This window comes from Eschrichtius robustus, chromosome 9, assembly GCF_028021215.1.
Source record: "Eschrichtius robustus isolate mEscRob2 chromosome 9, mEscRob2.pri, whole genome shotgun sequence".
NCBI lineage: Eukaryota > Metazoa > Chordata > Mammalia > Artiodactyla > Eschrichtiidae > Eschrichtius > Eschrichtius robustus.
Window position 1 is genome coordinate 36,666,505 of NC_090832.1, and position 16,107 is coordinate 36,682,611.

Sequence of the window (16,107 nt, forward strand, 5' to 3'; positions counted from 1 at the left end):
GTTGTTGTTACTGCTTTTAACTATCAGTTACTTTCTAAACCAAAAATTGTGGGTAGTTAACTTGACCGACAGTCAAGGTTTAGGAATGCAGAAGCAAATCCAAGGTACAGACGAGCTTCAGATGTGGACAGGCCTCAAGGAGTTTGGAATCTTTTTAGGTTGTCAGGTCCTAGCCTTTCTCATCATCACCATTATCATTGTGATTACTTACTTGTCTGGGATTTATAAATAAAAATTCATTTCCTTCATCACATCCCCTCCATATACTACACGATTTTAGGAATCCTCAGTAAGCTTTATTAGTGACAGTGTAAAACAATTACAATCAAAAACAAAATTAAACAAGCCTACCTAATGAATAAATTCTCAAACACTATTAATGCCTATAACATATCCAGCAGATATCTGTTTAAAAAGTCAACACCATTTGTAAATTAATTACCAAAAATATAACTGTTTTCAACTTCCATAATACTTGAAAGCATAAATATAAAGTTCAAAAGACCACATCCAACAAAATAGTCTATAAAACAAAGCTAACGTTAAAAGAATTGTTCAGTTGACTTTATAGCATTTATTTTGTTATATAAAATTATTTAAAACAGTACATTTCCTGTATCATACATGAAAGTTCACATCCAGATGTCTTTTCTATCAAATCCTTATTCTTTCTCCATCGTCAAAATCCTAATTTTCACTCCTGGTTAGATTTTTCTTCCTTGGCAATTCTTTTTGTTACCCCACTGAAATATTTCTCACGGAAGGAATTATGACCTTGGTACGGCAGAAAGTGATCACTCAGCAGATGTGAATACTGGTCCCGGTTCTGATTGGTTGGAAAATACAGAAAATAAAGATGTTTGAGTTATTTCTTTCGTTAGCCAGCAACCAAAGCAGTCATTTACTTTAAGCAAAATCTCACTCTCTGGTACACATTTGTTTTCCTTTATTACATGAACAAGAAATACACCACCACTTTATATCTGTATCATGCTTGGGTACCCAAAGTGTTTTCACTTACTTCACCTCATCTGAGCCACACAACAGTCCTCTGCACAGAGAAGACAAAAACTTTTACTGGGAAAACAGAGACCCAGGGAATGCAAAGAGAATCATCCGGGCAACTCGAGTTGGGACAACGACCTGCATCTTCCGATTCCTAGTTCAGCACAAACTGAAACCGTCTTTGACTATAAGAATTATCAAGCAAGGAAGCTTCTACTCCAATGGTGTACAATAACAAATTATTACATTTGTATGATGTCATACAGATCAGTAAAACTGTCTGGGGGTACATGCACGTTCAGTTAATGAAATAAACTATTCCTGGCAACTTTAAGTAACCTCAGTAGATGAAGACACAGGATAAACAAGCGATTTTCACACTTTTAGACTTCAGAGACAGGTGAGGACTAGTGCTTAGACTGACATTTGGAAACTGGAAATATTAACCTGGGATAAAATGTCATGTTTCAGCTTAGAAAACTGAGGATAAGAAGACTGACAGACAACACTGAGACATCAGCTTCTCAGCCAATTTCACTAGCCACCTTAAGCTGTGGGAAAAAAAATCTAATTAGAAATAAAATCTCATTTCCCGTGCGTTTCTGTAAATTCATATTCAAATGTACAGGGATTAATGTGATTTTGAGAATAGGCGGGAGACATAATTAGAAAATATGAACCTTAATTATTTATCCTGGTTTCAGTATCAAAATGATATCTACAAATATATCTGCAATATAACAATCCTCAAAATATTTTTGTATTTTTCCTCATTCCTGTATGAGATGAATACTTTCATTCTCTCCCTCATACCTAATATTAATAAAAGCCCAGGTTTAGCCAAAATAAAATTATGTTGGTTGATTTGTTTATTCAGAAACTATTTTGCCCCAGAATGTTTTTTTTTTAATTACACAATAAAAGAAATTATTAAACATGCCCAGATTTCCTGATTCATTTAAAAAGAAAAAAAGTGGCTATTTAAATTTTATGGCACTAAGTATACTACAGTTCCAAATTCTTGCAAGCACGTGAAAGCATGCCAATGGTTACTAACTTCAGGCTATATAATCCCCAAAAGATAAAAAGTTAAAGAATACCAAAGGAAAGGTAGTATTTATGGGGTATTTATTATGGGCCAAAAACCATCCTAAATGCTTTACATGCACTAGCTAATATAAACTCATCAGCTCTAAGAGATAAGTACACTATTATTACCATCTACAGATGAGGAGTTATTTAAGAGTACAGGCCCAAGATAATACAGCTGGTAAGTGACAGAGCTAGGATTTGAACACAGGTCTACCAGACCCAGGGACTACACCCTTTGACTGTAATACAATGAGGTTTTTTTCCCCAAAAGAGCTAACTCTTTCCTCAACTCAAGAAGCAGGAGTATCTCTGGGAATAAACATGTGATGAACAAAGGCTTCCCAGAAAGGAAGAGACCTGGATCAGAAATGCTATTAACTTAGTTCTAGCAACTAAGAGGATTATTTCAATGACACAAAATTTTCATACTAGAAGGAGATACAAGGAGCCACAGGATGCCTGAGGGATACCATAACCCTAGCAGTACTGTCGACTGGACAGGAGGACTCAACGCCCACGTCTCCAGGCCGGACCTGGGAGAGCAGCAACACAGGGCAATGGTCCAGCATTTAGCCTTGCCTTGTGCATGCCAACTTTTATCAGAAGTCTGACTGAAGAGTCATAGGAAAGGAAGGGACTTGCCATCATCTGCTCTTCCAGGCGTTCTACATTCTGTCCTTATATCAAATAAGATCACCAGAAAACTTGCCTACTTTCTGAACTACATTAGCTTAATCCTGGCAGAAATACCTTTACTTGGTTATGTGTAAAGCTATGTCCAGAAGCGACATCTCTCCTGCTACAGTACTTCTCACAGCTCTGCATCATTCCCCACCCAGTCATCAAAATCAGAAACCTGGGTCAAATCGCTCTCCCTTTTCTTCTTACATTAAGTCGGTCCTAAAATCTTAGATTCTGCATCCTGTATTTCTCACATCCACTCCTCCTCTTCATCCATAACTCCAGTACTATAGTTTAAGCCTTCCTCATCTCTCCTTGCTTTTTTTCTAAACTGCCAGTTGCCTTGCCATTGTGGCTCACTCTCTATTCTCCATAATGGGATCAAATGCAACTTATTAAAATGCAAATCTAATATTCCAGCATTCTGGCTAAAATCCAAATGAGTTCAAACTTTCCCCAATTCTGAGGCTTTTCCCTTAACATTTGGGAGTGAGATTCAATTGCACATCAGTTTGCTGAATGTCTTCTCACTTTCCTCTTCTGTACAAGAGGGATCAGAGCACCGTCAGGCAGTGAGATCCTTCCCAGCTTTGCCCTCTGTCCTCTCTTCTCCCTGTGACTCCTCTAAGCCATGCAAGAGCACCTCTACATCTCAAAATGCACTGCAGACTACTTCAGTGAATGTCCTGGGGCTGCAGTGGTATGACAGGACAGAAATGTGTGATCCCAGAGTGCTAGCTTAAAAGGTAGAGGCATGGTTAAGACAGCTGAAGACCAGGATGGGCCGGGGACTGACTCGGGCTCAGTTACTTGTGTGCCTAACCCACCTAAACTGCCAATTAGGCAGCTCACTGGGGGAAGCAGGAGAGAAAAGCCGAAGCACAATGGAAGGTAGGTATCCTCATAGACCAAAGTGGGAGCTTAACCAAATAGTTTGTCTTCGACTTAAAGGATATATAGGACAAACTGAGGATGAAGAAGAGACTATAAAGACGAGAGGCAGAGACTGAGAATGAACAGCAGAAACCTGGAAAACCCAGAAGTAATGATTAAAACCTATGCCAATTAATGTTTATCAAGAAAACATATACTACCTATGGCATTCTTTATCTAACTAGTTTAGACTTCAAGATTCGCTCAGAACATATAGTAGTAAAAGCAAAATAAGGCCCTAACAGACCATATATTCAGTGCTACAGAGACCCAGTGACAGAGAAATACATGCTACGGGAAAAGTGGGGAAAGACTATTAACCTTCGAAATGCAACCTCTGGGGGCTGGGGGAAATCCTATTTATCTCCCAGGGAGTAGAGAAGAATCAATGTGAGGTATGTGTTTGGGTCCTATACTGGAACGCCTCTTTCTATAAGATTGATTGCCCCCTAACTGTGAAATAAGACATTCATAACAAAAACTCCTGGAGAACCCAAAAGCTCCAAATCCCTTGTGCAGCCAGGGACCTGGCAAGAGCCGTTCTATTACTAGCAGCGTTAAGTCCTGCTTCGGGATAAGCCAGACACTCCAGAGACTCTGGCTACCATTTTCATCTAAGTGGAAAAGACATGGTTCATAAAATGTCCCACATAAAACGTTCAGTACATTTATGGTCCACATATTATCACATACATATCATATATGTAAATATCATTACCTATGAACAATACACATTTAACATATACTCTGGTCCTTATGAAAAATACCATTTGCAGCATTCAGAACTTATGTTACCTTGATGCTGAATAAAATGGCAAACTCGCTATTTTTTTCTCTCTTTTCCCTCTCTCTTTCATCCTATCTTTAGTTTAGTTTGCCAGGGCTCACACTTGAGATGATGATATTCAACTCTACATATTTTTCATCACCTTTTGATAACTCTTCTCTATTCACATTCCCTGCCCATCTCAACCAAGAATATCTGCAGATTTTTTTTTTTTTTTCAACTCAGTATCTCAAAGGGCAAGGGTTTACTTAAGAGGAGAAGAGTATCCTCAAGCAACACAACCCTTGATGTCCCTCACTAACTCAGTCTTGCCCCAATGTTTGATTTCTGGCTTCTCTAACACTTCCAAATCTGTCTATCACTATCAGTCATGATATCATCTATGTATCATAAAACCTGAGTTCTGCCAATCTTTAGTAAGCAAGAAATACTTCATGGAAAATAAAAATACACAAAGAATTAGGAAATGCCAAGAAAGAAAACTATGGCAATGAAAGCTTACAGACCACCTTTCCCAAATTTCATAACTACTGGTTAAATTTTGGCACATGGCAGTACTTAAGGAAATATGAATAAAATATTAAGATTGTTGATTACACTATCTACTGTTTATCATTTTTATAACCAGAAATCAAGAACTTCTGTAGGAAAATCTGTGCTAGCTACAGATGGCTACATAATGGAAATACACAGCTTTCGGACCTATCACTTAACTTTGTAAGACAAACAGCAATTGTAAATATGACGAGAAACATACAAGTTCTGATTCAAGAAAGCAACTGATACGTATTTGCAACTATGTGTTTTACATAAGTGAATTATTTAATTTTCTGCATCTTTTCACAGCAGATTATTATCTAAATTTTACAGATATGGAAAGAGACTAAAAGAGTTTAAATAATCTGCCACAAGTCACACATCTAGTAAGCAGTATTTCCAGAATTGTAGACTAGATCAGCCTTCAAAGCTCATGCTTTTTCCGGCACACTTTTTTTTTTTTAAAGTAGAAATTACATCAAAACAATGGTTAAAGAGTTAACTTCCCACATGGTAGATTAGTGGGTCGTTCAAAATGGAGTTTGACATTTAGAGGACGTTCTTCACGGAACAGCAACATATTCGGTAGCACATATTTCAGATCTAAACTTTTAGACAGAACCCCTTTAACCACTGTCCCACCCAGCCAATTTCCTGTCCTATCAGTACGGCTAATTCTAAACATAAACCACTCGAGGAATTTTAACACACTTGCCAAAAAAAATCAAAGGAAGCTTTACAATTGGTAGTGTACTTTTATGTGTACAGTGCCCTCTGCTGGCTGAAGCAGATAAATCCTTCTTTATAGTATTTCCTGCAGTGGATAAAGATAGTTCAAAGCAGAGCTGACCATCATGCATCCGACAGTCAGGAGCACTCTATCTCCCTCGCTGTCTCTAAGTCCTGATTGTTGTAAACGTCTAGAGTTACAGAGCAGCAACGTGATGGCCATTTTCCTTCAGAGGGCACTGGCATTTATTCACACCATTTCATTTTTAGAAGAATAGTGTGGAAATATACCAATACCTATTTACCTTAGTGACTATAAAGTGTATCATTGTCATTTATGTCCATTTGCAAATCAGTCTCAAGAAAAATAAAGGAAAAGTACATAAACTAGACCTTATTCAAGTTAATCTTTATTTTTACAAATAACTCTACATCAAAAGTAGAGCATCAAAAAGAACACAGGAGACATTAAAAGGAAAGTACTTCAGACACTTGTAATTTAATAAATGTTAATCTAAAGGGGAACAAATTCTCAAGAAAAGAAAAAAAACTGTATGTTGTGTAGTTACATCTGAAGCTGACACTTTGAATGGAACTAATGACACTCTGGATTACACTGGGAGAATACATATATGTAAGAGCGTCCTGAACATCATAAAACTGCTCAGACTTTAAAGAAACTAAAGTTGACAACTCCATTTAGGTAAAACTATCCTTCTAATTACTGCCTTCTCCCAGAAATCTGCCATTCTTTGTTATCATCTCCTCCTTAAACAGAAGGAAGGTGTTATGATTTTCCACAGTACGGCGATTCAGCTGCTTTTTTGGTTTGCTTCTCATGAGAAATGAGGCCTAGGTATGATGGGATTAAAATGTTTCTGTACCACTGACTTTTGAAGAGTGATATCAGGGTAATGATAAAATTCAGTGTATTTTGAAACAGAAAACTTTTAGCTAGCCATAACTATCTATTCCTACTCTTCTTTCGAATGGATGATTTAAATGCTGTTGAACTTGATTGTTTTTATTCTAGAGGGGCCCAGAACAATCACTGAACAATTACTATTCATTCCATAAATATTTACTGAGTGGTAAGCAAAACAGTCAAGCTCCGTGAATTCACAGTTATATACTGGCGGGAACAGACATTAAACAACGTATACCCAAACATATATTTACAAACTATGATTAAACACTGGGAAGAAGAGGGTACTATAAGAATATAAGGAGACACCTAGTTAGATGGGGGAGAAGAGAATGGATAAGAAAGGCTTCCCTAAGGAAGTGACATTTATCTGAGACCTAAAGGATGAATCAAATTTACTCGTAGAAAGAGACGAGAAGAAAGCATTCTAGGGAACACATTGTGTTCTAGCGAACACAATGAGGGAGGAAACACAATGTGAAAAGACTCAGACTAGAAAGAGGTAAGTACGTACATTCTGGGAACTGAAAGCAGGCTAGTGTGGCGAAGGCTTGCAAAACTAAAGGGAAGGTGGCACAAAATGAAACTGGAGAGACAGGCCAGAAGTCTAAGACCAGGCCGGCCTCGAAGGTTATGCGAAGGATTTTGAATTTTAGTCTAAATTTCACAGAAAGTTATTGATGACTTTTACGCAGGGGAGTTTCGTTATCTATTTACATTCTGAAAGATATTCTGGCTACCGTACAGGAAATGTAATGGTAGGAGAAATTCCAGAGGCAGGGAAACCAGCTGGAAGACTACTGCAGTAGTCCAGGAAAGCGGCACTGCACCATGTCCTTTGGGAAGTAGGGAGGAAGGATAAAAATACATGCACCTACTCAGCTACCCCAAGCCAGATTTCTAAAAGTTATCCTTAACTCCTGTCTCTCTTGCCCCAATTACTCAATTAGTCATTAGGTCCTGCCACATCTACCCCCCCGGAAGCTCTCAATTCCACTGTCTCGCCCACAATCTCCAGTTTCTACCTTTCTTAGTTGACAGCCTCATCATCTTCACATGACCATGCCAGAAGCCTCCAGGCTGGCATCACTGGCATCTTTCCATAATAAAAACTTGCCTGCATGTTAAAGCCCGGGTGACCTTCCTAAAACAAGAACTTCTGCCACTCTCCTAACTCAAATTCCTCAGGGCTTGCCATCACCGATAGGATAAACTTGAAACTCTTTGGTATGTAAAGACCTTCAACACTAGGCAGGCCTTTGGTTTTCCACTTCTCAAGCCACTCCTCCCCACATAGTATTTCAGTCATGCTTAAATGTCTAGGGTTCCCTGAATGCACCATAACCCCGCTCATGTCTCTGTACCTTTGCTGAAAATGCTGGCCTCTTGACTCAAGCACCATCTCCTCAGGTAGGCGCTCTCTGGTGTTCACAGAGCAACGTGCACTGATCACTACAGAACCAAACACGTTATGCTGGAATGGGTTGGGTCATCGTTTCTCCCACATGCAAGTTCTCTAAGGATAAGGACTCTGTTTTATCAGTCTGTTCTGTCTCAACACATGACACAAATGGTCCCATAAACACATGGTGAGTGATGAAAGCCATGGCTTTCCCCTCAGGGAACATGCAGTCAAATCAGAAAAAGAAAACATACAAAAATATGAAAACTACATGAATGTAAAAATCAGTAAAAGACAGTTTTCCTTCTCATTTCTCATCCTACCTTTTCCATTCACTCTCAACAAAAACTTACATCCTTCTTTACAGAGAAAAAAAAAGGAGTCATCAGGTATGAATTTTCTCAACTTCCTTGCCTCCAGCCCCCCTCTACTACAAACCGGATCCCCTTGCTTAACTCTACAGTCTGTCCCATCACTCCCAACCCACATTCTAACTGAAGCCAAAATTCTCTCTCACGGTATCCCTTTACTGCCAAAAGAGTTACTTTCAAAGAATCGCCCAACAATATACCTAAGAATAATCATCAATTTATAAAAATTACTGTTTAAAAACAAGAGCTTTCCCCTAGAAAAGGTGTCACTTTGGGGATGAAGTTGAAAACCATCTGGAAGAAAACCAAATGGCCTCTATTTTAATTATAGGTCAGGTTTAAGTTGTCCTTTCACTTACTGACAGCTCCTGATAATGAGATAATGATTTCTTCTACCTCACTAGTATTAACCTTAAGTCATTTATATTCTCAAAGTGGCAGCAGTTTATACAAAACAGCAGTTTCACTGCAAACACTTGAATACAAATGGCTTACGAAACTTATTCTATGATAAGTGGAAACCAATGATGCTGTCATCGTAAGTAAAAGCCATCAGACTGGTGATGCTCACCTAATTCTGTCGAGGATTCATGAAACAGATTAAAGGTATAATACACATTCTTTAATAAGGTGAGAGGAAGAAGGCAAAGAGATGGAAGAGGAAGACAGAGAGTAGATTTTCCTTCTTATAATCAGCAGAGAGTGAAAATGAAATGTAAATGACAGTACTGAACATAATGGACCTCAGTTCAGCTTCAGGGTAATTATCCATGTCCTGCTTTTGTTTAAAAATCCTGCTCCCCTTATCAAAGCTTCCCAGTGTTCTACATCTGGTACTGGACAGTAGCTATAGAAACCACTTGTGCTAAAGTTATACAACTATAAACAGCACTAGGCCATTTCCAAACCAAGGACAAGCAGGTCAAAAGTCTGGCATCCAATACTATTAAGGGAAAAAAACCTCTAGCACTATTCTTAATGGGAGCAAGGTAAGGGTTGGAAATCTTCATCCCTAAACTAGGTATTTACATATAACCTGTACTTGTAAAAAGTTTAATTACTCTGTAAGATATTAAGTTACCTAAAATTTGTTAAAATATTTTAATATATATAAAAATCTTTATATCTAGAGTTCTGAAAATGAGTGACATCTAATGATTGAACTTTGACATCTGGCACTCAACACATAATTTCTTTCTAACTAAAAAAAACCATCATGGATATTTGTGCTATCATGATGATACAGAACTATGAATACTTTCTACATACTCGCCACTAAAACCTATAACTCCGTAAAATTCAAAACTTAACCTCAAACATTAAAATACAGGCCAACACAGGGGATAAAAATGTAATGACAACTTATTAGTTACTATATCTAAAAGTCAATTAAAGTTAAGAAGAACCTTACTTACCCTAAGCAGCAGAGGATGAGTAACAGACCAAAACACGCATAGACATGAACATATATACTCTTGCTTTAATCTGGAGACAATTCATCTCCTAGGTGACTTCTTAAAATCATCAACAATCCATTAAAAGAAAAATTAATTAAAATACACATGCATTTATATATGTAAACATCAAAACCAAACAAAATTATTTTGCTTAGGGATGAATTCGAGAGTGATAATATTACAAAGGAAAGTAAGGAAGTGATTACCATAAAAGTCAGATTAGTGGTTTTACCTGCAGGAAGAGCTGTTTATGATCAAAAATAGCCACAAAAGGGGGTGCTCCAATACTCTGTAATTCTGACCTTGGTGGTGGTTACAGAGATGTTTACCTTACAATTATTCATTAAACTGTACCCTTAGGTTTTGGGCAAAAAAATACATATTAAAATCTCAGGGTTGGGTTCTTGGTGGGTCATGGAGTGAGAAGAAGACACTAGTTTGTGTCTGAATTTGAAAAACACTAGAAAGATAGTTCTAAATTAAATAACCATATGATAAATAAATAAGAATACAAAAAATAGAAAATGTGTCATTTGAGAATTATAAAAAAAGCTCCAGAGGATTATGCTGACTATGAACATAAACTTCCCATTTCCCTAAACTATTCATGCCTTGGACTCCTAGATCATACTTTATATTTTGCAACTGACCTCTGCCTAAGATTCTGTAACAGCAGTTAAAGACTGTTTTACTGCCATGGTTTGAAAATATGAGCATTAGAGCTGGAATATTAAGATGGATGCTCTCTCTGCCTTCAGAAAACTGTTTTTTTCCTGCAAATAAAAGAGTCATATCCAAATAGCATCATAAGTAGAAGGATCCAGGTATCTTAAATGATTCCTTCTTGGAGCTAGTAGGGGATAGACTTTTGCTTTTTCTTGGTTTACCAGAAATAGTAATTTAAAACTATTATGACAGCATTAATTTAACAAAAAATCCAGTTTGGCAAAGTCATTTAGTTGCAGAAGTATAAAAGAAAAAGTCAAGTGATGACTCTGTAAAATTTAAATTCAAGGAAAAGTACCATTAACAGCAAAAGTAATTCATTCAGAACTAAGTAGATGGCATGATCCTTAAAACTGATTTAATACAATATGATATGCAGCATCAGGCTTCTTTCTGTTTTTATAAGCCTTTTTTAAATATCTCAAGTTGAAATATAATTTATAAATAATGCAAATAGCTTCCTTCTGATTTCTAAAGCAAAATAATTTAAAAGACCCTCTCTTTCTCCATCTCTCTCCCTTGCCCTCTCTCTCTCTCACACACACACAGACACAAATTTTGATGGTAATGAATACTGTATTGTACTACGACCTAGACTCAGTTCTTATCCAACTATCATGTTCTGACTTAGTGTCACCCTGTCTTATTTTTCTCACTGATAAATGAAGTAGCATCTATTTCCCACCAGGCATGTTATAAGATTGAAATACTTCATACCTAATCTCTAATCTTTCATAGCTCTAATCAAAAGGAAGATACCCAACCATCCTGGCAAGAGACAAGCAAAAAACAAAGTATTTCAGAAAGAAAGGTCAACAGGAAGAGACCACCTTTAATTCAAATGGCTGCCAAAGGAAAAAAAATTGACAACATCGATCCTGGGAAAGGATAATGCATGATGGAAACAGGCACAAGCATTATGTCAGCAAAACACCACAGTTTTATGATTAGCAACACTACTATCATTCTAATATGGAAACTACTTATACAAAGACTAATTTCTTCCACTTCAAGCCATTCATAAGTCATTTTCTCAAACAAGTGACCTCAGTTTCTCTTCTCTCTCTTCCTCATTTAAAACACTGTTGTTGTTGTTTTAATGTTAATGGTTCTTTTCTCCCTCCACAGCTTTAAAATCTTTCAGTCCTTTAGTCAAGTCTTTCAGTTTTGGCCACCTTCCATTCTGATTAATGAAGCATTCATAGGCTTCATGTTACTGGACTCTTTCATTTGGTCCAAAATAAAAAATTACATTAACTTTCATCACCTGCTACTATGACCTCCCAATATTCTCTACTTTAAATCATGTGAACTATACTGGCTAGCTATAAAAAAAATAACAACTGATTTACACAATATTATAACTTTAGTCTAAATTAATGTCCATATGGTATCTAAAATTAAATTTATCTATACTTCAGTACTTCTCAAACCACCAGCAGTGTAAGGCAGGATGTCAAGTAAATAAGCCACAAAACAAATAGGGCACATGATGGTCCATTTAGTGCAATGACAATTTAAGATAATTTTCTTATATTTAACCAAGTACTATAGCATATAAAAGTTGCATGAATGTTTAAAAAAAAAATTTCAAGGAAGTCTTGAAAATGGCTGCTTTGGGTACCCGTTTGTCTATCCAAGTACATTGGTATAAAACACTGAGAGAGTATTATTTTGGGTACTTCACTGAAGACAAACTACTACACTTGATTTCTGAACTGTTCTGGACAACTCTAGAGATCAGCATTTTTCTCCTAAGAATTTTATATGAGAAAAATGTTTTATAGGAGTAACCACTGTGACCACAACTATATATAGCAGCATTGACTACATGTTGTATCAACAGGAAAAATAAGATCTAGTAAAAACAAATCACATTCTGCCATGGCCCCATGAGTGATGAGAAAAAACTGGCTTTAAAAGAAACTTGTAACATGCTACTCAAGAACATTTGCCTTTTAATCTTAGCATATTCTAAAGGTAGAATTGTGTTTTGGTAAAGAGGCAACATGATCTAGAAAAAAGGATAGAGAATTTCAGGGACAAAGAGGAGTTTTGGTCTCAAATTGGCCACTTCCTATTTAAGTGGACTGGGCTAGGCCTTGGCCACTTCCTCATCTCTAACAGAGGCAAAATAATAAGGTCAAATGGATGTGAAACCGCTGTAAAAAATAAAGCATTAAAACAGTGTTATTTGTCATTCACTTAGCTTTCAGACTATATCAACAGGGAATAATGACAGAAAACTAGCTTTTCTTAATCAGGCATCTTCATAATTTTAACATGGTTAGCAAGAATTTTCTCCTTTACTACTGATGTTCAGTAAGTCTGAAAACTATAGCCAATAATGTAAAGATACAAAGCTTTATGAAATATCTATATTCTTTAGATATTTTTTACATTTATAACTTATGTTTACATTTTAAAAGGGAGGGGGAGGGAGAACACTTTATAACAACACATCCAGTGGGTCAAAAGTTATACTGAAGTTAAACCTAACAAGTAACAAATCAAAAATGAAGAGACACAGTATACAAAAGTGTAAAAATCTAAAATTAATAGTCTTCCACTGCCAAAATCAACAACACTGAACAAGGTCGAGAATAATTTGTTAGATGTGCATGAGAACTGTTTGACAATTTTATGTCATCACTTTCATTATAAAGGACTGGGATCTTGCTGCAATTACATACACTCCTCTCCATACAAACAGAAGGTAGAAATGAAGTAATTAATTAAAAGCCAAACACGACTAATTTAACATGACAAAGTAATTTCAGTTATAATAAACTCCATACAAGTTAAAACTCACTGATTAGGGGCTTCCCTGGTGGCGCAGTGGTTGAGAATCTGCCTGCTAATGCAGGGGACACGGGTTCGAGCCCTGATCTGGGAAGATCCCACGTGCCGCGGGGCAACTGGGCCCGTGAGCCACGATTGCTGAGCCTGCGCGTCTGGAGCCTGTGCTCCGCAACAAGAGAGGCCGCGATAGTGAGAGGCCCGCGCACCGCGATGAAGAGTGGCTCCCGCTCGCCGCAACTAGAGAAAGCCCTCGCGCAGAAACGAAGACCCAACACAGTCATAAATAAATAAGTAAATAAATAAAATTAAAAAAAAAAAAAGGTGCATGAGGTTTTTATAAAGCAGTGTCTCTCCAAAACCCTTATTTAAAAAAAAAACAAAAAAAAAAAAAACAAAAAAACAACTCACTGATTAAATTTAATCTTATAAAGTGAAGGCCATTTCAAAATATTACTTGAGCAACAGGCTTTCCTTGTTTTATAAATTAATTTGAAAGGACAAAAGTAAAATGATAAAAAGCAACCAAACAAAAATTAACACTGCCTTTATAGGTTTAAAAATATCTAAGGTGAGTGCCCTTATTTATCATTTTTAGATAGGAAAAAGCATTCTCAGAAGCATTCTTAGATCATTCTCTATTTCTTCTTCTGTGTATCAAATTTGCTTAGGGAAATATTATAAATCTACCAAAAAAAATATACTAGACTTTCTTAAACAAATTAAACTCAGGGAAAAGCAAATGTGAAATTGTCCACAATGGGTCTTAATTTTGTCACTAAAACAGAAATGACTGGTTTATTATGGGGCTCCATTAATTATTAAAGCCTTTTCTCTAGATTTTTCTCCTTCCAATTCTTTGGAACAGTGCTTCAAGCCCTCATAATCATCATATGGTGCAAGTACTTTTTATGGAGGCCACAAAATAAAGATTGCTGATGTCATTCACTGTACTTTCTAATATCAAGACTTAAAACTGCAAAATTTATAGGTAATATTTGTTTTTTAAATGTATTAAAATAAACATTAAATAAACAACCTAACTTTATACCTCAACAAACTAGAAACAGAAGAACAAACAAAGCTCACAGTAGAAGGAAGGAAATAAAGATCAGAGAAGAAATAAGTGAAATAGAGACTAAAAACATAATAGAAAAGATGAATGAAACTAAGAGCTGGTTCTTTGAAAAGATAAATAAAGCTGACAAGCCTTTAGCTAGACTCACTTGAAAAAAAAAAAAAAAAGACTCAAATAAGTAAAATCAGAACTGAAAGAAGAAACTTTAGACTGATACCACAGAAATACAAAGGCTCATAAGAGACTACTATCAACACTTATATGCCAACAAATTACACAACCTAGAAGAAATTCCTAGAAACACACAACCTTCTAAGATTGGGTCATGAAGAAATAGAAAATCTGAATAGACCAATTGCTAATAGAAATTGAATCAGTAATCAAAAACTTCCCAACAAACAAAAGCAGAGGACGAGATGTCTTCATTTGTGAATTCTACAAAACATTCAAAGAAGAATTAATACCATCTTTTTCAAACTCTTCCAAAATATACAGGAAGAGGGAACACTTCCAAACTCATTCTACGAGGCCAGCACTACCCACAACCAGACAAGGATACCACAAGAAAAGAAATTACAGACTAATATCCTTGATGGATATAGATACACAACTCCTCAACAAAATATTAGCAAACCAAACTCAACGATACATTAAAAGAATCATACACCATGATCAAGTGGAATTTATTCCAGGGATGCCAGAAGAGTTCAATACAAGTCAATAAAACGTGATACACCACATTAACAAAAGGAAGAATAAAATTATATGATCATCTCAACAGATGCAGAGAAAGCATTTGACAAAATTCAACATCCATTTATGATAAAAATTTGTATGGAACTGCAAAAAAGCCCAAATAGCTGAAGCAATCTTGAGAAAGAAGAACAAAGCTGGAGGTATTATGCTCCTTGATTTCAAACTATATTACAAAGCTATATCAATTACAGCAGTATGGTTTTAGCATAAAAACAGACACATAGATCAATGGATGAGAATAGAGAACCCAGAAGTAAATCCATACTTTTATGTTCAATTAATTAATTTATGACAAAAGAGCCAAGAATATACAATGGGGAAAGGACAGTCTCTTCAATAAAGAGTGCTGGGAAGACTGGACAGCCACATGCAAAAGAATGAAACTCTATCCTCTTACATCATACACAGAAATTAACTAAAATGGATTAGAGACTTGAAGAAAACACAGGTGGTTTCTTGACATTGATCTTGGTGATGATCTTTTGGATATGACTTTAAAAATAAGGCAACAAAAGCAAAAATAAACAAGTGAGACTACATCAAACTAAAAGCTTTCTGCACAGCAAAGAAAATCATCAACAAAATGAAAAGGCAACCTACCGAATGGGAGAAAACATTTGCAAATCATGTATCTGATAAGGGTTAATATCCAAAATATACAAAGAACTCATACAACTCAAAAGCAAAAAATTAAAATAAAAAAAAGGGCAGAGGATCTGAATAGACATTTTTCCAAAGACAACATACAGATGGTCAACAGGCACTTGAAAAGATGCTCAACATCACTAATCACGGAAATGCAAATCAAAACCACAATGAGATATCATCT

The 16,107-nt window shown here is 36.2% G+C and overlaps 1 protein-coding gene across 2 annotated transcripts in view; it reads right to left on the reverse strand.

The window, feature by feature from the left end:
* Positions 1–544: 544 nt before the first annotated feature.
* TRMT11 (tRNA methyltransferase 11 homolog) overlaps positions 545–16,107 on the reverse strand; it is a 61,649-nt gene continuing 46,086 nt past the window's right edge. For both annotated transcript variants that reach the window (XM_068551012.1, XM_068551013.1), the window contains exon 13: positions 545–826. In XM_068551012.1, the coding sequence (XP_068407113.1) occupies positions 695–826 (132 nt within the window). In that variant the 3' untranslated portion in view covers positions 545–694. The remainder of the gene's footprint in view (positions 827–16,107) is intronic.